The sequence below is a fragment of the Hippoglossus stenolepis genome, chromosome 16 (assembly GCF_022539355.2).
Source record: "Hippoglossus stenolepis isolate QCI-W04-F060 chromosome 16, HSTE1.2, whole genome shotgun sequence".
Taxonomy (NCBI): Eukaryota; Metazoa; Chordata; class Actinopteri; order Pleuronectiformes; family Pleuronectidae; genus Hippoglossus; species Hippoglossus stenolepis.
Genome location: NC_061498.1, coordinates 6,533,520 through 6,559,874, shown reverse-complemented (window position 1 = coordinate 6,559,874; position 26,355 = coordinate 6,533,520). Strand labels below are relative to the sequence as shown.

Genomic DNA, 26,355 nt, shown 5'->3' with positions numbered 1-26,355 from the left:
TTTATGGTTATTGACAGTAGTTTTTAATCCAGGGAGTGATTAAGATCAGACAAACAAAATGATCCCTGTAAAAACATTTCACTTCAATATGTCAACAAAATCTGACTTTGTCCACTGTGTACATATCTGTTCTGTGAATGTATGCAAATGAGCAAATATTTTACTATATAATACTACAAATTAAAAATAAATCTTGTAGTGACTGGGAATGTGGCATGGTGATATCTATTTATTTCTCAAAAAATGTATCAGAGTCCTACTTAATTTAAAAATAAACCAGTATCATACTCGTGCTCTTGCTAAGTGACAGGGTTAGGTTCAAACATGTTGCGTTTTCCTGCATTAAACTTTTCCCATCCTATTCCCTTCACCTGTAGGTTGGCTTGTCCTGCGAAGGTTCCATCCTCAATGTAGCTGATTTCGTTCTTGGTCAGGTTGAGGTCGGTCAGATTGGTGAAGCGGTACATGGAGCTGAAGAGCACAGCTTTCAGCTTGTTCTCATTCAGTCTCAAGTCGTGGACCGTGTTGTTGATGTGCTGTGGGATGGTCTCGTAAGGCGGCTGGTTCTGACTGCAGATAGCCAGCCACACGTAGCCTTTGTCCCCCTCAATGAGCCAGCAGTCTCCGCTGGCCATGTTGGGCAAGTAGGAGAAGAATAGGAGGGAGGGAAGAATAAGCAGAATGGGGGTGGTAGAAGCACCTTGCATGATGCCGAAGTAAAGAAGAAGAAAGAACAGGAATCCGTGATTATTAAGGGGAGAGAAGTGGGGGCGGGCAGGTAAAGGTAAAGATTGAGTTTGCAGGAGAGAGGGAAGCAGCACAGGCTGATAGGAAGGATTTCCAAAGAGGAGGAGGGTCTGGGGTCAGGTGTTGGAAAGGGGCGACGGCTTCACAGTAACAGTCACAGCTTTATGGTCGTCATGGTGATTAGCACGGGACCCATGTGAAGTCATATCTTGTTGGGCTGCGATGTGGGGTGACACAGCTTGTCCTCATACTCTCTGTCTGTAGACTTCAGCTGTGAGTGCTTCAAATGGAGGGGATCTCGGAATGATGGTGAGTCTGTGGAGGAGATAAGTAAAAGGGACATAAGAAATGTGACAGATATTATATTATTTATAGTATTAAAAGAGACTCTTTGCACAAAAGTAATGGAGGATGGCAAGATTGGTTGTTAGGACTCAAGTGTCACAATCCCTGTGGATCAACACTCTAATTGACCGGGGCTATTCTGATGCTGGGAAGGTTTTTGGGACACGTCCTCACTTGTATTCCTCATTGGGGGTTTCGGCCTCCACTGAGGCAGGCCCACTGCAGGTTGATCACAACCAAGTGATTGTCCCATAGCCGATCACCAGCGAACAGAACTCCTGTTTGCGAACAGTTATTGGATGATAAACGATCTTGCATCATGAATTTAAATGAGTGCTAATTTGTTTGTCTTGGAATAATCTAATTCAGTGACCCTGCAGGTATCCCTAAATCAATTTCAACTCTCCTCTGGACTTGCACACCGTTTTCTTCTGGCGGTAAAATATGTATAAAACATGTCGCAAGTCCTTGCACTCAGTCATTTCCCCCTGGATCCCCACCTCATAAGGCTAACCAAGCTTTGGCAGATGCTCATGTACATGTGCCAATCTCTCACCAGTCCTCAAACGGCAGCAGTAATCACCCAAATGCTGACAGCACATTGTCTCCCAGACATTCCTTGGTATGACACTATCCTGCCAAACCTTAAGCTCTCTATCCCATCTGCATGTCATTTGAGTAGCAGTCAAGTGTTTACATAAGGAGAGGATTAGCTGCCTGTTGCATCATGACAGGCATTGTCCTCTTGCCAGTTCAGCAGCCGAGGGAAACACACAATTACACACATATTATACAAATCTGGACACTAAAAAGGGACACGTGTCCTCAGACAAAGGGCTACATGTGTAGGCACACACACGTCTTCATATAAGAGTGTGCATGTATGTGCACATGGTTCTCGTGAAGGTAGCCAGGTCAAAGCTTTGGATTCTGCGCTGCACACTAATGGGATGATGTCTGTGACACTTTGTCCATCTGCGACTTTCCTCCCACATCTCTGTTTTAGGTTGTTGTGATTCCCATCTTCATTCCATGAAACCAACAAAGAAAATCTCCCCCCTTCTTCCCCGTGCTCCAAATTCAGACGTCTCTCTAATTCCGACAGAGAATTGAACTCATTCCAGTCTATTCCGGTCCAAGCTCCCCAGAGCTGCCAGCCGAGAATCAGGCCCATCCTATTTTGTCGATCTATTTATTGCTGCAGAAACTTCTATCACCTAAAGTGTGAAACGTTACATTATCATGCAGATTTAATGACCTTAAGCACCTCCTGCGTTAGTTGTCTCTTCTTATTAGGTATAAACAGGGCAAAGGAGGATACAGGAAATGTTGTTGCCAAAGTGGTTTCTAATGCTGGCGTGTGACAGATCGATGTAATCTGTCTGGATATAAAGCAAAAGCTGCATCAAAATGTGTATATTCTGGTGACAAGTACACAGCAGGGAAATTGGTGTGAATGCACTTGACGATTCGATCAACCGATCCTCAATAGCGCTCAGTGATCTGTTTGATTTGATTTTACTGCTGTTCATCGCTGTGAGTGTCTGTTCTCCACATGAGACATGATCTCATTTGGTGCTCCACATACTGAACTCCACAGGGTTTACATGTGGGAGGCAGGAAGCACAGTAGGTCTGCATGTGTGCGTGTTTCTGGATATGATTACATAATTAGAAATATGGGACATGCAGCGCCTGTCTCGTATGGAAAGAGCGTGACTCACAACACTGGTCCACTCATAAGTATGAACATGTAGGATGTATTATAAAACTTTTCCCCCTGCACTGCAGCACATCATTTCCTACTTGTGGAGCAGCTCCACTCATCTGACCTCAGTAGGTCACAGCAGCAGGAGTAGTTCAGATCATGCAAATAAACCGGTGAACAGGTGGGAAGCTGCAGGTGTTCCACTGTCCTACTTACACGTTCTCCAGGAAAACACCTGATTACACAAATCCTTCTTTTCCCAAAAGCCTCATCTTGCACGTTTTGATTATTTTCCTTTGAATGCCTACTCTTGCACACACACACACACACACACACACACACACACACACACACACACACACACACACACACACACACACACACACACACACACACACACACACACACACACACACACACACACACACACTATATCCCACTTAATCAGACCCATCCCCTCATGTAATACAGATTTAGGTTATTCAATACATACAGGCTCATATTGATCCTCACGGTTGCCATGGAAACACACTTGTGATTGACAGTGTCAATTAAGCCTAACGATAGCAGAATGGGATGTTGTTGGCGTTCACATCAAATCAGCGCGTCTCTTCCGCTTCATTAGCCACAAAGATGAAACTCTCCTTCCGGAATTCTATTAGCCTCCAATGAACATCGACTGTGACAGGTGCTGGAATTGGAGAGGGTCCACATCTCTTCTATTACCAACACGACTCTTGGAGCCGGGCCACCGTCGGCCCAAATGTAAATTTGTTCAAAAGGAACCCCTTGTGCTGCCGGCTGCATAGGATGCTGTCGATTTGATTTGTGTCACCTGAGATTTATACGCGACAAACGAACCGACATCCGAAAGCAGAAACAGGCAGATTTATGAACGTGCAAGGCACATTTTTAACTGCACCTTTCATTCAACTTGTGCTCACAATTCGTTTGTAATTAGCGACTGATTCACTCAGGCAGCTGCTTATTTTACAATCGGACGAGGAGTTTTTTTTAGTCTGAAATTGAAGAACCTTAGAGCTTTATCTGAGACAAGCAGGATAAGAAAGGAAATCAAATTATGGGGATTTCTTAATCAATAAAGCCATGATGTTTTTATCATTGATGTTAGGATGCTCAACACTTGTTTTTAACAGGGATCGTTCTGCACAGGCACTCGGAGCCACAACACCTCAGTATTTTCTCTATCTAAGGGATTTAAAAATAAATGACAAAAATAAACAGTGAGAAAACTAAAACCAAAAAATAAGGTTTGACAGTCTCTTAGGAAAAATGAATAAAAAATAAAATACCTTTGTCATAAGAACGTTGTGACTGTCATCAACTTATTTTCTCCTCAATACTCTTTTGAAACCGCAGATCAAAACAACCACTTCCACAAAATATAAAATTCCATAAATGTGAAAATGACTGTCACTGAGTAGAGCCTGCTACGCAAGAAAACATGGTTTCCATATCAATCACGTTTCGCTTGAACCAGTCTTCCCCCAAGGCGACGCTAATTTACCCATCACGCTTTCAGTCAGTTCATCATGATGCTGGAGAGTAAACTGATTTTATTCATTTCACCATGAGTCAGAGGATCTTAAACAGACTTAAAAGATGAATTTAAAGTGGGTACGCTTCGCAATTCAACTGCCGAGTGAAACAAAAAGTAATAAAAATGACAATGAAAAAATAAGTTTCTCTCTGCAAACACTTATTGAAACAAATATATTCTCAGTGTGTTTCCATTCAAGCGACAACATATTGCTTCTTTCCTCAATCAGCTCAAGTTAAAAAGGGACTGGAACCGACGATCCCCTCTGAGTATCCTCAGTCCGATGTCACGACCTGGAGTGAATCCTATTTTTATTCACTGCAGTGAATTTGGGGCAGGCTCGGGTCACCATGGTAACCGCTATACCAAAGCGGGTATGATGGGGTGGTTAGCTGACGGCTCAGGGGTTTTTATGACAGTGGAGGAAAAACAGTACGTCGGAGCTGTCAGTCACACACAAAGTCAAACTATCTAACCTCGGCTATCCGTCGTCAGTATCCACACGCAGCTCAGTCCGCACTGTCGCTGCAGGTTCCATTTTTAGATCTTCATGCGCAGGCTTTACAGCATCATGTAAACTTTAAATGGGCGGTGGTAAACACACGGGAACACACACAGAAACGCAAAGTCACAGTAGCTGCACTCAGTGGGTTTTTTATTCCTGAACAGGAGCAGGAGGAGGAGACGTTGACAGCTGTTGCGGAAGAAGTGAAGGACTTGGATTATTCCCCTAAGACATATTAGGTCACACTCTGGAAGCATGTAGATTTAAGTGTGTGTGTGTGTGTGTGTGTGTGTGTATGTGAGGCTCAAGCCCCAGGGTCCGACGTTGTAAAGGGCCTACGAGGCCTCGGGGCAAAAATAAATAAGATTGACAAGGAGAGAAAGGAACCATGATTGACTCTTTTAATTCCCGGCTTGAGTCTATGCTCAGGAAGAAAAAAAAAGTCGAGCTAAAAGTGCAAAGATGAAAGAAAGAAAGCCTGACAGGAGACACAACAATTCCCAAGGTGACACAATATTTCAGAACAGCAAAACCCCCCCGAGATGCAGATGACCGAAAACATCTCCAGTGAGTGGGCAGCAGCTCTTTAGGTAATAATTAAGGAGCTTGACAGCATTTGCAATTTAACAAATAATGACAGGCCCCGTTCCAATTAACTTCATCACGTGCAATTCCAGATACACCAGTTAGGAATTTGAGATTTAACTGTACCACATTTAGACTAAAGCGTCTTCATCGCCCCCTGGTGGCTGGCAGCAGTATACGTCATAGCGATGATAGCAGTTCATAGAGGGACAGAACTTTCTTTTAATTTCTACGATTTCACGAAAAACAATCAAACTTGGAAGGATCGGGTACGGGTCAGGTAAGTACCCATTAAAATTGGGTGCCAATCCGGATCAGGGGACGGATCCAGAAATCTATTTGAAATTTTCTTGATTGCAACATTTTTACTGTTTCTGCCGTGAATGATTAATAGACCTTGATTAATTTTAAAATGACTGTTGGGCCTTGGCAGAGGTGTGAGCTCTACTGAATGAAATTCTAGTTATATCTTTGACGCTGTAAAAACATTAACACCATAATTAACAGATGAGACTGACTTGGTCAAGTGTGTATTTGCGGGACCTCACTAATGTGGTTACACACTGCGATCACTACTGTCGCTCCAAAAGACGGCAGCAGATTTCTTGGCTTCATTTGTGGATGGTGGGAGGAAGTGGAGGCACGTCGTCCATCTTTATTTACGGTCTATATGGTCTATAGCTGACCACTGACCAGCATTAGATCATTTCACATGGTAGAAATCACACACGTCAGTAATGCTCTGACACATAATGGTTTATCTTAAGGCGCGTTTTTACTGCAGGATGGATCACAAGCGATCAAGTCACTGGGACTTTATGGGATTAGATCACACATTCAGCCTCAGTGCTGCAGTAAAAATAACTTCACACTCCTATAAGACGTTTTACAACAGTGTAGGTGGAATATGCATTGTTTCTTTAATTGTATTTGTATTGAAGGTGTGTGTGTGTGTGTGTGTGTGTGTGTGTGTGTCCATATAGCGTTTTCGTCTGGCAGAATAGTGCTGGCAGGGCTAGTGGGAAGTCGTGCCATGGGTTTTGTTTCTATGACAACAATATCTTGAAAATGTTTCACCACCCGATAGACCGGCATCATCCCTTTTTTTTATTACTCCGTGTTTGACATCTGTTTTCTTTTCTTTTTTTTCACCATAAGCACCGACTGGAGGATGCCTGGCATTATGAGCTTTACGCCGTTCAATCAAACAGCCATGGAGTAAAGACTTAAGTTGATGCCTTGTGTGTTGATAACACAGCGAACAACACACTTACAGACGTGTACAGTGATTCAGGGTCTGAATCTGCTTCCATAAAATGGGCTTTCCTCTCTTTGTTGGGATGGTTCTATCTGGACAAACACGGCTCGGTACAGACAGACGACACACGCGACCGGGGCTCATTTTTCTTGGTAACCAGGGTGACGAGGAGCCACAGTGACAGCATCAGCGCCTCGTCGAAAAGTTCAGAGATTTCCAAGCAGAAGCGCCAGGAGCGGCGGCACAGAGAAGGCAGAGCGCTCTGACACCAGACGCTGGATGCACTGGTTTTTCTCTAAGTGGCCACATGCAGATGCAAAAACAGCTGGCCCTCAGAAAGAGAGAGTCTGTCTTTGTTTACAGTGACATACAGTTTTCCTCCATGGAATTTGACTGACAAAGTGTTCACCACAAACAAGACAACACTCTTGATCTATTTACATCTGCTTTTTTCTTCTCCATCTTCCCCTCTCCACGCTCCATCTCTCCCCCTCCACCTTTGTTTTTTTCTCAACTCAAATCTCTTGTTCTCATCCCCCTAATGTCCTTCAGCTTGTCTCTTTTTCACTTCCTTACCTCCGGTCCAGGCTTGTTCCCTGGAGCACAGTCAGTGTAGTGCAGAGAAGTTTGGCCTGTGTGAGCAGAGCGCCGTTTCCACTCCACTTCACACGGGGCTTAGAGATGAGACAAACACAACTACAGACAGACGACGCTCCTCGGCGAGCTTCACCCTGTGTACATGTGAGGGGAACAGATGATTTCTCAGTGGCCATAAGAGCAACCTGCTAAAAGCAGCTGTACTCCTTTGCGAAGCACCGCTGAACACGATGATGCTCGTTCACTCTTGGTAGGATTTAAAGATACATATTTGTTATACAGAGTGTCCATTATACTGGATACAGTGCATTTAATTTACAATCTTAGTCTATTCTATATATAATGCTGCGTATTACGTATTATTACTTTATATCCGCCTCAAACAAGGAACTATTTTTTCCGAAAGTATGATAGAAGATATAAATAAATGAGGAAGATGAGGAGGAGAAGGCAGAACGAGAGAATAAAGGGAGAAGAGAGGCCAGTGGAAAAGACAGCTGAGACAGATCTGATGAGGCGCTGCATTTGATCTTCGTTTCCTCCCAGGTCTTCTTTTTTTATTTTTATTTTTTTAAACAGCCGTAAAGAAAAGAGAAAGTCACACACGTTGAAAAACAAATCACCTTGGATGCACCGTGTTATTAGGAGGAAGATCCATGCTGCCCGACTTATGAGAGGGAGGCAGCCGAGCGAGCAGAGAGAGTGAGACGGAGGACAGAAAGGAATGAAAGGTTTGATCTCTCAGGTTAGATCTATAATTCATGTTTGCCTTGAGAAGATCTTTTCAACTTCTCTCTCCTGTATCTTTTTTTTTTTTACCCCAGTCTTACTTTTTTCTCTCTGTCCTTCCCGACCTTCTGTCTGTGTTTCTATATTTGTTTGCCACTTGCTGACGTTTAGACCACTGACGTTTACGGCTGCTCATGCATGACATCGTATCCATTTCCTAAAAGCCTCACAGGAAGAGGAAGTGAAGCAATAGAACGTCTGGGGCTAAATGGAGCAAAGCACCTAAGCCCCCCCTAACTGACCACTATATCACTACTACCGACATTATTTCTCATCCACCCCAAAAGATTAGGCAAAAGGCCAGTGGACGTGGTTGAGTGGTGATGAATTGAACTTGGAGGGTTTCCAGCGAAGAATGAGGGCAGATACTACTCAAGTTGAAACTCAAGAGCAGTTACGGCTCGAAAGTGCAGTTACGGAAAAGTGGAAAGAATAGGTGGAGAGGAGCAGGACGTGTGATGACGATGAAGATGGACGACGCATCTCCACTTTCTCCCCCTATCCAGAAATGAAGCCAAATTATCCCAGATACAAACGCTGCCATCTTGTGGTTTGGAGCCATGGTAGTGAGGTCAGAGCAATACAATACAAACCATCCTCGAGAACATTTAGAGTTTGGTCTGTGTCCCAACCACTAACACAGAGGAGGCCGGATTTATAGCCTATACTGTCCTGTAGTCCATCTTTACATATATTTGGTAATTCAGGCAAAAACAGAAATTGGGTGACGTGACGAACAAAGAGCAGTGCAGCTACCTCGGTGATTGAGGTCAATGAAATGTCAGATTGCAGCCTCGGCAATAACGTCATCGAGGGCAGAATGGAATCACAATCCTGTGGTAGATAATAATACAACAATGTTCTTTAGAGTAAAATCATGTATTAACCTGCCTGAGCAGATGTGGAGAAAGGGCAGTCGAGACCTATTTCGAAACAGCAGCATCTTAGATGGATTCAAATCCACAAACATGAGGGCCACCACTGAAAATGTATTATTGACAAAAGTAATAGAATCTGATCCTCCACTGCTTCTGAGAGAGGAAATGCTCATCATGATCAGTATCTGAACATAAATCTGAACAAGTTGAAGCTTCCAATAAGTTATTACAAGTTTCAGAATTGGTGAAATGCATAATTTATAATGAAAAAGGTAAATCAGGAAAATCAGGTGCCGATTTTTCAAATTGACGGAAGGTACATATCTCTGTAAAGTTTCAATAAACAGATATCAACACATGGCCATTCGCTGAAGCTGATCACGTTTGAACATAGTTATCAATCAATGCCTGTCATGTTGTCTTATGAGGGCATTTAATAGATAGAGATGAGAAATCTGAGCAAACACATTTGAAAAACCCCAAAAAGTGTGCATGTTGCATGAGTTACATTTCTGTAATTGAAATGGAAAATGACCGTGCAGTGGATAAAGTAAAGCCCCCATCAGACAGGATTTATCTCCAGGGGGGAGGATGATGATTTTAATATTGCATATGCAGATCAGTATTTTCCCATCAAAGTGCATATGGTGTTATATCATCCTCTTACATGCTATGGTTATTTAAAAATTCTAGAAGCCCAGTGTATTTAACTACCTGGGACCTGTTAAATCATTTATTATCTACCTGGTTTGTTTAGCAATTTTGTGAACTTGCCAGTTTTGAGACGCTGGGACTTAGGTTAGAGTTATTGATTTTTGCATATAGGAGGAGTACATTTCTTGCAAGCCCACACCACAGGAAACAGTTGTTTGTTATTTCTCAATTAATGTGGGAATATTTTCGACAAGTACGAATTGTATTGTGCGATTGTTCCAGTGTTTTCACACATTCAGGATTGTGTTAAAATCACTGCCATCACCTCTTTCTGCTGTAGAATCCAAAATCACAAAATTAAGGCCTCAGGAATATGCCCTCCATCAAAAGAAGAGAAAAAAAATGGGTTACCAATAAAAGAAGAACACCTTTTCGTGACATGCTCCATGATAACTGCAGTCTTAAACACGTGATTCATGTGATACAGACCCTTAGGTTTGCTTTGCAGCATTCAGACATCTCACACCTACTACGGATTATTCTGCATCTTGTACAGTGTATTGATTTTTCCTCTGGTTAGAATGTCACAAAGGTGTTTCCATTTGCAGAAATTTCATAGATTCATATTTGCTAACATGAACTCTGACAAAACACGCTCACAATCTGTTAAAGGAGAATCGCTCTTCCTCCACACACACACACACACACACACACACACACACACACACACACACACACACACACACACACACACACACACACACACACACACACACACACACACACACACACATACATTGTGGGGGAAGCTGTGGTTAAGCGTTTACAGTTTCTGACATTCGAGATCACCAAGTTAAGCCTCGCTCTTGATCAAAGCACAATATATATGTGCCGCTATCAATGCATCTGCTATCCTCTGGCCTTCCCACTTGCACCAGTGCTGCTGTCATGGCAACAATGCATCAACGCTGCAGGCGGGAAATCCCAATCGCTTCTTGATCACCGAGGAGCATGGGAACCAATGATGCATAAAACATGGCTGAGGCAAAGCGGGGGGGAATTGAGATAGAGAGGCCAGAGAGAGATATAAGTAGACTTCAAGTTGGCAAGAAGAAGGAAGTGAAGAAGGAAGTGATTGGAATAAAAGAGAAAGGCATGAAGAGTAAAAGCAAAATGAGATGGAGTGGATGATAAGGAGGAGACTCAGGGTGAGAGGAGCAAGACTCAGAAGGTGACGAGAGAAAGAAGGAACATTTGTATTCTCTGCCTCTCGCTTTTTTACCGTTTCCTGTCAGTTCCTCACTTGTGTTTTTAATATTTGTCACAAGTCCGTCTATTTCCATGTGTGTGGGAACCTGAGCACATGGTCATCGGAATCATCTCATTAATCCGCTGCAACATCAAACCCAGCTCATCCATCTAGACTCCAGATCATTCAATTAACAAGGTGGTGCAGACGCCGCAACCAAGTTTTGTCCTGTTTTCATCCTCATCTGAACCCAGATGATTTACTGCTTTTACCACAGGTCCACAATTCCTGCCCACCTGATGCCTGTCTCCGTCAGCTGTTAGCCGTTTGTATTACTTATCTCCAGCCAGCTCCAGACTTTTGGCCTCGGTTTGCTGCCTTCACTGCTCTGTCCCTCTCAGACCCCCTGAGCCAAAGCCAAACCCCAAACCTCTCCAGCCAAGCCACAACCGACTACATGCAGAGTTGCAACAAACTGCTTTTAAAATTGTTCCCCGACTCCTGCTCTGTGTTTGCATTTGGATCCTAATTTGAACAGCCGTACCAGAATGATGACTCAGCAGTAACCTGCTTGCTGTGCTTACAAACTGGAGGCATCACAATCAGATTCATATCTCTTTCTGTGATGACTCGCACAGTCCTGAGGTTCATTCACTAACCGTTTAGCCAGCAGCCATCATGGCCGACTTGATGTGCATGGAGTGGAGCCAGGCATAAAGTGTTTAATCCCGTTTAATGTACGATTTTGATTAGTTTTGCTTTTCTGTGTTGAGTGGATGGATAGATGGACGGATGGATGGACGAATGGACGGATGGATGAATGGACAAATCACAGATGGCCTGGAACTATCCTACGGGGAAACAGAAATCTCGTCCTTATTTTTTGGGAACTATACCAACGGCTCGTGTTTTAACTTCTCTGTGGGTGTGTGTGTGCATTTCAGTGAAAGCAGACCTACAAACCCACTTGGGAGAGCGATGTGCAGCGCTCACTATTTATATGTGAGTCATGAATATTCTAGATGCCTAACTGCATCCCACATTGTTGAGGATTTCCCTCGGCAAGCCTGAAGGGAAACCTTGATAGAGTCGGAGGAGGAGGAGGAGGAGGAGGAGGAGGAGGAGGAGGAGGACAGCGATGGAGCGAGAGGGACGAAGAACAGGTGAGGAACACTGTTTCAAATAAAATGAGAAGATTTGCTTCGTGTTATAGAAGATTAATGTCGCACTTAGCTCAGCCCTGAGCTGTGTGATGGAAAAATGTCTCGAACATTGGGCGGCTGTACCTCAGGAGGTATAAAGTGGATCGGCGGTTTGATCCCAAGCTCCTCCAGTCCAAGTGTTCATGGGCAAGACACTGATATCCACATTTCCCCTGATTGGCTGTGTAATAACAAATAATAAAGGCACTACAGAAGTACAGTCCATTCACATTGCAAGGGTTGGAGGTTTGAAAACTTGATGCTCTTTCACCAAATGGCTCAATGCGGCTGTGCTATTTTTGTGGCCAGTTCATTTCATTTCATTTAAGAGGCATAAATGTCATAAATATGTCTCCGTTATGTCCTGAGCGTCCCAGAGTAATAAAATATGCAAGAAGAAAACTGGAAAAGGTTTAATGAGCAGTGAGTGATACCAGCATGTCGATCTTTTACAGGAACAGTTCCCCAGATTTTTACAATTTTCTAGAATTACGGTTGCATTTTAAGATACAAGGAGCTTCCTGTCATTTAGTGACTTTTCAAATCACCTTCCATCAAATTTACTCCCATAGAGGGAATTGGATTTTCAATATAACAAAAATCAAGTAAATAACAAAGAGTGCGTCACACAAACTGCATCAGCCATTGACCTATGTGCCGTTAACTATATCTAAATATAGACGATCAGCTTGAAAAGAGCTGCGGCTGAACCTTGTATATTTGTATCAGCGTGCACACCTGCCAGGCTGATGCAGTGGAAGACACGAGCAGGCGAGTCTGTATTCGACGCGCATTGAACAGAGCATGAAATTCATGAATGAAGCATGAACAACATATCAAGGCTGTTGTGCAACGTGCAAATCTCCAAACCGCTCGGGCGTTAGTTCACAACAGATGTAGTATCCTTTGAAAATATTCCAGCACGTCTCTGCAAACGTGTAAGTATCCGATTATGTACATGTATGTTATTTTTTTTTTCTTTGTGTAAATCCATTCAGTTGTAAAAAATGTGTCAGGCATGTGTGAGCGTGTAAGAGGGTTTTCAGGGCTGAGCCTGATCCCTGTCGTTTCCAATAAAGATGATTAAATTATTGTTGTGAACATTGAAACAGATCAGCGGCAGCACCGGATAGTCGCAAGAAAAAACTGGATACATCTTACAGCCCAAACACAGCAGCAGCAGCAGCAGCAGCAGCAGCAGCGTCCATTCATCTTCCCTTTGTTAAGTGAGTAACAGGCGCTGTGGAGTGACCCTTTGATTGGCTGATCGTTTGGGATAAATTAATTCAACCCACAGGACACTGACTTTTGACCGGAGACAGAGGATGAACAAACAGTGAGTCGAGTAAAGTGCTACTTTAGTGAAGAGGGAGAAGTGATCGGCCGTGGCAGCGGCAGGAATTAGCATGAAAGATGTGGATTATTTACTCCATCGTTCATTTTCTTAGACGAGTGGAGGAAACATTGGGACTGAGGAGACTAAAACACACTGTCCCAACAATGATCAAATATCACAAGACGACAAATGACAAAATCGTTCATTTTGTGTTACTTGCTTTAAACAAAATCACGCGTTTCCCATTCATCCTTCAAACCCCCAACACATCGGCAGAGTCAGAGAGATGTTTTACTATGGAACAGAATGTACTTTATGCCCTATAGGGAAACTATAAAATGTTGAAAAACCCAATGAAAAGGTAGTTAAAAAATGCCCCAACACCAAAATTGAATGGGTTCTTCCCAGACTCATACTGCAGCCCTCCACCAAGTTTCATTGTAATCTGTCCAGTAGTTTTTTACATAATCTTACTTATAAACAAACACACAAACGGACAAGGGTGGAAACATAACCCCCTTGGCAGAGGTAACAATAATCAATCTGAAACTTACACTGTCCTGTTTTCGGCACAGACATCTAGTGTAATAAAATCTGTTTGTTTATTCCAATGTGTAGGAGTAGACAACCGCCTTGTGCTGGTGGCTGAGCAGCAATTTGAACGCCTCAACAAGAGCAAGAGATCTGCAGCACTGTGATGATGAATAATGCTATTACACAACCCAGAGTACAACCATAGTAAACAAAGGCTTCATTAAAATGTATCAAATCTGTGAGCATCTTTCAAATAGAGCACGAGATGAACACAATAATAAGAAGCACCAGGTAAACTAATGGGGTGCGCTAAACCTAGTATATTGTGTGGTTTCTTCATTATGATCTGTATTAACTTACAGTAAACATAATGTTCCACAGTGTATGTGTGTGTGTGTGTGTGTGTGTGTGTGTGTGTGTGTGTGTGTGTGTGTGTGTGTGTGTGTGTATGTGCATGTGAGTAATATGTCCTGCAGGCAGACAAGACTGGGTTTTACGCATGATGGCTCATTCATTCCAACATAAGATTCAGCTTAAGAAGAAAAAAGAAAACAACTTAAAATAATATACAAGCAACCTCTTGTTAGAAAATAAAGAATTTTAAAGCTTATTTGAGGTATTCAAGTTTTTTTTTTGTCAATAGCTCTTACCAGGGGAGCAAAGCAATGCACTGTGGGTAATATATATATCTTATTATCTCATATATGTATAAATGTCTTCTCCACTGTGGTGTTCTCCCCAAAAGTGATGCCAAAGCGTCTTGATCACCACCTGGTGGCTTGCAGCAGTATTGGTCATAAATCCTTACCACTTCAAAGTATGTACCCTAACCCTTTTCTACCACATGGTTTTGGTCATTTTCTGTTGTTCTTATCACTATTACTTCTGATATATGTTCAAGTGTTTATGTTTCTAGTAAGTTTAGCTTCAATTAGTTATTTGATACTATAAAAACGAGGTGAAACATATCGGCGGGACTTTGCTACCGCGGCTTCATCCCCCGATTACCGCACCGTGCAGACTCTGGCTCCAGATGAGCAAGATGGCGGTATTTGTATCTGGGATACTTGGGCTTCGTTTCACGATGGGGGGGGGGAGGAAGTGGAGACGTCATCGTCCATCTCACAGTCTATGCCCATGCCCGGAGAGATGATGAATTCAGTGCAGGTGGATTTCATTATGATTCAGAGTCGACTGTCAGCAAAGTGACTCAGTCTCACCACAAAAGAAAACTTTTTTTTTTTTTACACTTGTATATTAACTTACCAACCAAGTGCTTTGGGACTGACCGTTTATTATTCCCACTACATATTGATTCAGTTTATTAAACTATGACTCAACAGTGAATCCAGGCAATGAGTCACAGTCATTAATAACGGCCTTATACATAACATATTATAACATGGGTCAGCGGAAAGTCGGCGCTGGTTCACACAACTGAGTGACTCATGCTAACACGTATGACTTGTTTACTTGTTACACATACAGATAACACATGTATGCACATAGTGAGACTTGCTGCAGTTTTTAATCCGTTGATACTTTCATCCCCTTTCTTTATCCTTCTCCTCCATGTTCCTCCTTTTTACCGCTTGTATCCTCCCTTTTATTGTGACAGGAACTGACTGATTGATTAAGAAGTTTTTACGACTCATTCTGATTGGGAGAGAATAATTTTAGGGACAGATGTGGACTGTGTAATAACGTAATAAAGAAAAGGACCGCTTTCCCTCATATTTTTCAATTTCACTTTTTCATATTTCATAGTAACTACAATATAATTTAATCTTTCTTTCTTCCAAACGTCCAGATTATAACTCAGTGGGTCGAAGAATATGTTCAGGTAAGTAAATAATACATTTCATAAAGCTCACAGATGCTAGTGTATAAAGAGCCAATCTCTAATAATAATAGAGATATTAATATGGAGCTGGTGAATGTATCCACTGTATATAAATAGATTATTCACATGAACGTACAGTAAGTTTGAGCTTGACTTGTCGCGAGCTGCATCCCCAGTGTCAGGGAGCAGGTGTGCTTTCCTCAAAGCTAAATATCCAATGCTCCAGAGAGATCACATTGGCAGTCATGCAACAATGCAAGTAAAAGCAGCGTGTATATATATGTGTGTGTGGGTGGGTTAAGATTGTTTTCTGCACGTGCCTCAACAACACTTGCACGGCCAATATTAACATCCGAGCATGTGCACCTGAACTACTTAAAATGGAGGCATGCATGGATTTGAATTTTGTGTTCTCCCTTGACTGCACATTATTATTATTATTTTGTTTGGGGGTGGGGGGTGGGTGATGCCAACAAACGCTCTGCACTGCTAAACTAGGGCACTGCCTGGCTGCGGGCAAAAAAAAAAAAAAAAAAGCAGAAAGACAGAAAAGGGGGGAGAAGTGGAGAAAGTGAGGGGAGCAACGAGGGAGAGGAGTAATGAAGAAATTACATAATGACATAAGATACCACGGAGTGAGTCACTTCCTGCCCTCGTCTGAACGATCTCCTTCCAGGTCGCCGTCACCCTCCGATCGCCGATATTGTCACGTCACATTTGACACAGTGCACAGGTGCCGGCCGAGAGAATACAGACGTGTCAGTATAACAACGCACTGCAGCAGAATGATGACACAAGAGGTCCCCTGCTTGTTCTATTCACTTGTAAGCTGCTCAGAGTTAAGACCCTGAGCTCAGCGCCTGAGAATCAGAAATGTAATGATTTTAACGCCAAAAGGCCTAAGAGACATTCATCCGCATTCGCCATCTACTCCACATTAGTCGTGCTGATTCCACTTCTTTATTTGGAACCCTGGCAGGGATGGAAATTGTTTTTTTTTTTGTGACTGATACTGCAGACTTAAGCATGTACAATGTATTACAGGGAATTTATACTATTAATATTGTTTGTGTTCACTAGAAAAGGGACCTGAACCAATTCACATTAGCCTCGCTGGTCGTTAAATCCCAATTTCTTCGTGTTGACTCTGTGGTAAAGGAAGTAGAGGGGGAAAGCCAATAAGACTCTATACGCTTCTTTTACATTCATGTGAGGACAAATCTGCAAACATGAGTATCACTATATCACTGTGTGATACCCAGCATGGCGTTTATGACTTATATATCATGTCATGACAATCTGTCAGACTCTAAATATACCGTAGCTTTGGCAAAGGTTCAATAAGGCAATCATTTTTTATAGCAAACAGTTCCATCATTTTTGCAGACCTGGCCATATTTAACATTATTTTGCATCCTTCCCTATTTTCAACTAGGCCTAATTCACAATAGCGAGAGGTTTGTCCATATTTACATAAAGAATTGAGGGAATTTTAGCAAGAATTGTCTAACCCCATCTTTCAACATTTTTTAAAATTAGAATACATAATCATTCTCTCCCTTTTGAGCTGTTATCCGCATGAGTGGCGCATTAGCATTGTGCTCACAGTACAGATGCCTTAGCGGCTCTGAAGTTACCAACTCTCGGGACTTGACAACAGATGTAAGACGAGCATGTTATGAAACTCATCGCTTCCTGTTAAATCTCGGTTAAAAGGAAAAATGTGTGAAGCGCAGAAGGAGAAGGAGAAAGAGAGAGAGAGAGAGAGAGAGAGAGAGAGAGAGAGAGAGAGAGAGAGAGAGAGAGAGAGAGAGAGAGAGAATGGCTGTGTGTGAGAAAGATAGACAGTGAGAATTTATGGTGTGTGGGTCAAGCAAATCCGTCCCCATCAACAACCTGGAGACAGTGACAGGAAAAAAAACAGGCACATTAAAATAAACAAGAGTTAAAGATAGAGTAGAAAGAGGGAGCAGTGGGAGCAGAGGCACTAGAGGATGGCAGGAGGGAGAGAGATAAGAGAGCTCTTTGTTTTTTCTCCCCTCTCTCATCTTCTCACTCATGGCGACGACTAAACTCTGCCTCTGTCATTGCTTTATTCTCTGAGAAGACTCTCAGCGCAGAAAAGGGAGAGGGCAAGGCAGCGGGGAGAGAAAAAGCAGGACTGAGCGAAAGTGATGAAGAGGGAGGAAATGGAGGATGTGGAGACTCGAGATAAAGACAGAGGGAGCAAGGGTGTAGGGGCAGAACACAGACTACATGAAGGGATGTAATTAGTGAAGGAAGTGGAGGGGAAAAAAACGAGGTGCAACTGCTTTAGATGAACAGAGGAAAAGGGGAAAAGAGGCCACCAGGGGGAAGGAAAAAGAAAGAATCTACACTGAAAACAGAAGCAAAACAAGATAAATGGATTTTCCAAGAGATGACGCAGACATACTGTGAGAGTGCCACATGGATCGTCCCAGCTAATTGCAGGAGGTGTGTTGGTGCAGTGTGTTCCCACTGGAACCACTCTGGCCTCAACTGAATGCCGAAGGCGCACGGCACTAAAAGACTCTTTTACAAACAAGCTTGGAAATGCAGGAGGGAAAAAATGTGAAGGCGACATCACTTAACACTGATTTCCTTCCATCTCACTTCAAAGAGGACAATAGTTTGAGCTTGTGTGGTGCTGCAGGATTTTAATGGGCATTCACCAGCACGTTAGGGCATTAACCAGAAGTCGGTGGATCGATCCCTGTCTCCTCCACTCTGCATTTGGAAGTGGACTTGTATTGTGAAGCGCTTTGAGTTGTTGTTAGACTTGATCAGTTCTGGAATACAGTCTATTCACCATTTAACTACATTCAATCAATCAAATTGACCTACCAACATATAAGGTCTTTCAGGTTCAAGGACTAGTCATCCACATATAGTCTTTTGGAGATCCATCCATCATCTATCCATCCATCCATCCATCTATCCATCAATCCATCCATCTATCCATCAATCCATCCATCTATCCATCTATCCATCCATCCATCCATCCACACCACTTATCCTTTGAGGGTCACCGGAGCAGGAGCCAATCCCAGCTGACATTGGACAGGTCGGCAATTTTCCAAGTAACCTAAACCTACCTGCATGTCTTTGGACTGAGGGACGACGCCAGAATAAAAAAAACACGCAGACACCGGGAGAACATGCAAACGCCACAAAGAAAGAATCCGGCTGAACCGGGATTCTAACCAGGATTCTAACTCATGAAATAATTCATGATAAATACTATTTACCTCTTGAAAGCCACCCATGTTATCCTTCTCTCCCACTTTTCCTGCCTGCTCTTCCCCCTGCCGTCTCCCCTGATGTCCCTGAAGCACAGACCCCCTTCGTTTTTTTCGGGTCTTTTCCAATTGAAAGATGAAATAGATGATATTGATTCGGCATGGTGGCACAGTGGTAGAGCGGTTAGCAACGTCTGCGGAGTTTGCACGTTCTCCCCGTGTCTGCTTTGATTTTCTCTGCGTACTGCGTGCGTACTTGTCTGGAGGTGTAAACGTGAGTTTGAGCGGCCGCTTGTCTCTGGAGTCTGGTCCTTTGTCTCCAGGGTGAACCTCGCCCCTCGCCTGGGATTGGCTCCAGCTCCCCTCCGCCCCCCAAAGGATAAGCGGTACAGATAACCGATTGATTGCTGACCTAAGAGGTCTGAAGGCCTCTCAAGGAATCCTCTGGATTAGAGGTTTTTATGTTTTGTGTTAGGAGTTGTTTATCTCGTCTTGTGATAAGCGGAAACCTTGAGACTCTGCATCTCATGAGGATGACGAGCATCTGTTCCCTCCTGTTTGGTGAAATGCTGAAAGGCTTCTATCGTACTTTACGCTTTTTGGTTAGAGCAAGAATCTTCTCTGTATACAGATCCATGTTGTAATAATATATAAATGTATATTCCAAAACCAAATAGATATCAGTTAACTGTTAATGAGTTAAATTCTAACTGCACAGTCGCTCTCGACAAACGTTTTTTATTTTTTTCCCACTCCTCAACTGTCTAGCTATCGTGATCACAAGCCCACTGCAACCACCTCTCCTTGTTCTTCACTGACAAGCAATTAAAGCTGACATGCACGGCTGCCGGCGTCACTGAAAGGTCTGGTGGGCCGCGTGCTCTCAGACGCCCCCTCCCAACCGTTCACCTCTGACATTTGAACTTTCTCAGCGTAAGTGCCCCAGAACTGACTCTCCCCTTTTTTCTTTTTTTTTTTCTTGTATTCCTTCATATTTCATCCTGTTGCAGTTTGATGCTGCCACGATCTACTTCCCCCCACAGGGCTCATTAAAGTTTCATCCAGCCATATCTTATCTCTTGTATGAGCCTCGACAGTATTTAATTCGGTTGGTAGTTTTGAAATACACGATTGCACAGGCACCAGTTAATGATTTAGTTTATCCCTCCCTTGATATTAGCGCATCCTGGTTAGACTGATGGTGACAGAACCGAGCGCGGGGTCGCATCCTGAAGTTATTAGTATTTATGAAAACAAAAGTCGATCAAGGGAATTATCACAATGGCTTTGAGTAGATAATTCAACACACTCAACTATGATACTTGAGGAAATGTTTGTGATATATTTTTACATTCATATCCCTTAGAGAAAGTTTGACATATACCACTTAAAGTGCATATACAGTATGTGACAGCTCATCTACTGAGGATCTATTTCACCCAATTACTTTCCTCTATCGGTTCAGTTTTTTATTCAGTCTATTTAACTACTCAATTCAAATTCAATTTAAGCGCCAAAGCATAACATATTAAGGGTGAGACAGTTCTCACACAACAAATTGCTTTAAACGTATAATATGCAACTTTGGCTGCTGAGGGTCTCTCAATAGAAACAATGACAAAAGAGCTAGTTTGATGACGTCATGAAGCAGCAGGGGATCATGGGAGTGTTCGTCTATGGATATTTTTATAAAGAATTGTTACATATCATTTATTTTAATTCATGTGAAAGTACTCGAATATCAAATGTGCTTAAATATTGACCCAAATTATAGAGGGCCGCAATATTCATATATTTATAAGTGAAAATACTTCAGATTTGAAAATTAGAGGGAAAAAATGATTCATTTCACAGTGTTACATAACTTTTAACATGTGGAATTTAAAAAGGGATATAGATGGATATGATGCACATGATTCGTCCCAGCAGGCTCAGTCACGGGGACGTAGAATGAGACGCGGTCTGGCTCGAGCGCCTCCTGTGACCGAGTTGAAAGGGGACGTTAGCTGGTGTGACGTGGACAAGATGTCGGCTGTCTGGCAGCAAACCCTGATGATGTTGTCCTGGGTACAGGGCCAACAACAGGCATGCATGTCAGGCTCTTTGTCACTGGGCTCTGCATAGTTTGGTGCTTTCTCACAATGTGTGTGTGTGTATGTTGAATAAAGCTCTTGAGTGTTAAAAGTCCCCGGCAGTAAAGGGGCGCATTTAAATTTTGATGAAACTGGTTTTCAAACTTCTTCTCTATGTCTATATCTGAATTTAATTGTTATTGCTTCATCTTTTGATTCTACAACCTGTAACTTATTTGACTGCTTTGATTTTTATAGTTTAACGAGAAACTACTGGGAGCATTATACTGCAAGATGTGAAAATTACAATTCTAAGAATCTTATCAAGTAGGAGGATACACACTGATTATTAAAGTCATAAAAACAAAGCCATATGTCTGAGGTTTGGGATTTATGCTTGCAACCATTTTATATACTTACAAAAAGTTGTTTTTTTCTTTGTTAATGATTGTTGGGCTCGTCTCTTTTGTTAAAAAAGAAATCACAATGTAGCTGCAGTGGATCCCTCAGTTTAAATCCAGGGTTATATTTATTGAAATTAAACATGCTGAAAAAATATCCCTTATATGCACCAGCATGACTGTAACAAAATACTTTACATCGTTTCTGCAAAAAGGTTTCTATTTTCAATAACTTACTGCATTTAGATAATGCTGCACTTGTTTTTCTTTTTAAATTACTGCTGGAAACTCAGTGGCGCTCAGTGTTAATTGCAACATACTTGGTTATACAGAGCAGTGAGGATGGAGGTATTGATTTTGCCTGGAAATGCTTCCCAATGTTTCATAGCCTTGTCAGATCTGAGCGTGTACATGGCACTTAAGCCCACTGTTCTCTGTGCTTTAGAATTGTGGCCGCTCTTGTCATGTACACTGCTCGGTTAAGGGTTCAGTTAAGAACTGCAAATACCTGAGCCTGCGCCTGCATTCACAAGATTTGCCATCATCCCCGGTGTTTGCTCGCCCCTCTGTTCATGCAGGAAATGGGTATTTCTGGTGTGTTTTGTATTCGCACTCCTTTCCCTGGAAGTTTGCCTTATGGAAAAAGCTCAAACTGTCCTGAGGCTCAAATAGGATTTAAAACTCAGCCATAAAAGTTAGTGAACAAGACAGAATCCCAGACAGGAGATAGGACTTTAGGAGGTAGAATTGCTGAGATACACAGCAAAACTGTTTTTGGCCCAGATTTCACATGCAATATATTTTTATTTGCAAACTTTTGCGAAATTATAACGAGTGCTATCAAATACCACATTCAACTTCACCAGCAACTGTTTCTAAAGTTCCTTTGCCAGTCAAAAGTTACATTTAGGGGATAATGTCTCTTGCCCTCTTTTCTATCCGATGTCGGTCAGATGGTGAGAAATGGGTCATGGGTGGGGGAAGAGGTAGAAGAGAAGCAGTGAAGGGGAATCGATAGCGAGTGTGGGACAGAAGGAAGATCTGTGATTAGGAGAGAAAGTGCTACAGTAATGAGAGAGAGAGAGAGAGAGAGAGAGAGAGAGGGAGGGAGAAAGCGAGAAGCAGGAAGAGAGGAGGACAGATGTTGGAGAAAGTAAATCATCATTCGGTTTCCCCTGGGCTGCTTTGGAAATAGTAGGAGTCAGGATTTCTGCTCTTTCTTTTCTGACCTCTCTCTCTCTCTCTCACCATCAAGTTTTTTTATTTCTGTCTCTCTCTTTTCTACCAAACACCATCCTGCAAGCCAAAGCAGGAGATCCAGTTCTATAGCAAAGAACTGGAGACGGGGATCGAACCACCGAACCCCGTTGATGCATGACCAACTCTATCCACTGAGCCGCAGCCGCCAAGACAGCCATCACTGTACAGCATGTGAAACATCCAGTGAGACAATGGACTGATCAGAACTGATCCCACTAAAGCCAGAACCACTAAATGTCCAATTTTACATTCAAACGAATGGTCTATAGCTGCTTTCTCACACAGTGTGGTTTCACTCCGGCTGAGTTTCTGAGTTGGATTGTCTTTGAAGCAACTTTCAGGTCTTTACACCAATTTACCAACTGGTACAAAGTGCAGCCCGGGCTAACAGGTCGCTCTCATTCTAGGCTACCTAGATAGTGTAACCCTGACACGTTTCCCAGGTTTAAAATAACACCGGGGTAGGTCTCAGACGACGCAGATCCTCATTTAATGCTCCAGTTTCATCTTCACAGCAATGTATGTAGGTGTGTGTGTGCTGGCGCGCATCTTAATTGAGACGCAGCCACACACACACACACACCCATGCACACAAATTATGGCCCAGTAATAACTTCCTGTAACTCTTCTAAAAATACTGTATATCCAAACTTTTTAATAGCACATTTTCTCGTTTGAGCTGAAGGCGGCATACGAGCGAGACATGAAACGCAGCACAGAGCGAAAGGGTCGGATGAAAAGCAGCATCACTCGGGAGCTGAACTCAGAACAAGTCGAGATTTTCTCTGCTCAAATTGGTTTTAATAATCATCTCGTCGGGAGTCGTGGATTAAGATGGACAGGTGGGTTTCAGAATGGAATGAACAGGAATAAATGTAGAGTATCTGAACATCTGACTCCCCGTCACTCATTTCAAACCGACGCAAAACTCCCATCCCAGAGTGCACCTGGGCAAAACAAAACTCGTTGGGATAGCACCACTTCACTGCAGCATCACACACAGACGCCACAACACAACCACCGTCATCACACGGAGAGAGTGGGAGCACTGATGTGGACGCTTTGAGCTGGAGAGGTTTGAGGACGCGGTGTGGAGTGATGTTCCAGCCGCTTGTTTAGAGAGCTGCCAAATTACATGCTTTGCATAAATTGAAACACGCAGTCAAAGAAAATAGAAATACAGCCGGGCACATGTCAGAGTTAGATCTCTCTCCAAATAGTTTCAAGCAGATTAAAAGCTGCCTCTCGGTTGATGTCTTATTAATACTCACATCTATGATTAAATCTTTCACGTCACTCCACAGGTAATTATGTTCCCAGTAAAGTGTCCTCCTCTCTATTGATGTTCTCTTCACTCAAACACACATTAATAACACGAAAAGGGCAAGTTGTGAGTGTAAACTGTATATTTTTATATATATATCAATGTGTATAATTCGGCAGGGTTCACCTGGCTTTACATGGAAACCACACTGATCTGATTCCATTAATTTTGGTTTAGTTCAACAAACAGTTTTGATGTGAACTAAAAACAGACGTGTTCATTTCCTCGTGGGTTAATAAAACCTACAGATGTATATTTTAATAGTTTTATGTTATAAAATGTGAGATAGCAGAAATCTAGAGAATCGTGGGAAAGCTGAAAAACAGGATTTCTTTTTTTTACAGATCATTCTCTGGTTTTCTAATTGTTACCTATAGTCCTCAGAGTAAACTAACAGAAAATACCAACGGCTAATCACAAGTTTGTCCTGAATGTCACCTGAGTCGTCATGCTTTCTTAATTTTATTTGAACTAAACTTTGCCTGTATAGATCATCATGACACAAATGCACACAAAAAATGAATTCAAAGCATCTTGATCACCACCTAGTTGCTGGCTGAGGTATAGTTTATAAAAACCTGCCTCCTCCATGTTAGTTGATGGGACATAGACAGACTTAAACAGCCTATGGAACAGAGGCTGGTTCTTTGGGTTGCTGAAGTCGTGCATAATTCCTAAGGAGGTCGAGAGAAAGTGAAAATATCACTAAAAAAAGAGGAAGCTTGCAACACACTATATTTTTAAGTGCCATTTCTGATCCCTGTCGTGGATTTAACCGTCTGCTCTGCACAGTCCTGCAATCGTTTTTTCATAAAGTCCTGTGAACAAGGTGTTAGTGGAAAGATATGCAGTCCCACTCTGATCTCCAAACACACACCCACCCTCCATCTTTCTTGGAGAATGGTGAGCATTAGAGACCTAGAAATATCATAGTGGTCATAAAATATACATGGTAGAAACACACACTCGTACACGTGTGCCGGCCCCTGCTGCGAGGAGGAGTTGCCCGGGAAACAAAGGGATTCAAAGAAAACCCTGAGATGGGTGTGGATGCAAAAAGACAGAAACATGCCACAGGAGGATTCTCTGAACGAGGCTTCACTCTTCTTCTGATCATGTCGACCTCTGCCTGTCAGTCGTTGTGCCTTTAGCTGAACTGCTGCTGTTTAGCAGTTGCTCATGGATTAGGGTTTTGCAAGCATACTGATCTGATTACGGCACTAGATCAGTGCCACGTCAGCTTATGCAACATGTACCATTCACTGCATGTGAGGGATGCCCCTTTCTCTCTTATGGTCTCCGTCAATACAGAATGAGGTTTCCCCCTGGTTAACATCAATAATATAATAACATATAATAATGAACACGCACTTGAGCTGCTCTCAAACATGCACTGAACTCCTAAGAACCTCCAGACTTTCTCACCAGGGGCTTTATGTGAGAACACAAATGTCTGAGTGAGAGCCTCGGGACCTTCTGCGGACTTTCTCTGGCCAGCGCCCCCCCGAAGTAAAAAGTCTAAAGGAGCCGATGAAAGAAAACAGCCGATCCTCCGAGCAATTCACCAGGAGCGTGTTGATAACATGTGACAGAAGTAAAAAGACGAAATGGAAACAAATGTCTCGTGTGTGAAAGTTCAGATGCAATTCATCGTCCTGAGTTCACATCTGAAAATGGTTTTATTTTTCATTTAAATTTTCATTTTGAGTACGATTATTAATCAGTGCACAAACCCTTCCTTTCTCTTTTCTTCTGTAGACAAATCTTTTCTTTTCATTTGCTGTAGAGTGTAGATGAAATGAGGTTCACGCAGCCTCCTGCTTTTCATCAAAAACAAATATACATCGTTTTGTTTCCTTTACGTCATAAAACTCATTCTCTTCCCTTCGGTGTGTTATTTGTGTGCACAAGAACTGTATGAGTGAGTTTACGAGAATAATTGTTCCTGTTCACTGCTGAGACCGATGTTGCACTTAAAGAACCCAGCTCAGTACATGTGTTGTCAATAAAACTGAACCATGATGGAGCGGCACACACACAAACAGAAGGCAGAAATATAATTACAGTGCAATTTTTCAAATTGTATTTCTTTGCTGTCACTGGCACTTTCACAAGGCTCCGATAATCACTTCAAGGTTAAAGCTTCATTAGCCGACAGACCTCGCGAGTGGATTAGCACTTCAAAGAGTGGAGCGAGAGAACCAGGCAGGACGCTGGGAGCCAGGAAACTGTGTTCAGAAGTTGGTTA

The 26,355-nt window shown here is 42.6% G+C and overlaps 1 protein-coding gene across 1 annotated transcript in view; it reads right to left on the bottom strand.

The window, feature by feature from the left end:
- LOC118122818 (protein phosphatase 1 regulatory subunit 29) overlaps positions 1–26,355 on the bottom strand; it is a 58,436-nt gene that overhangs the window by 7,648 nt on the left and 24,433 nt on the right. Inside the window, exon 3 of the mRNA XM_035179692.2 lies at positions 372–1,062. Within this exon, the coding sequence (XP_035035583.1) occupies positions 372–707 (336 nt within the window). The 5' untranslated portion in view covers positions 708–1,062. The remainder of the gene's footprint in view (positions 1–371; positions 1,063–26,355) is intronic.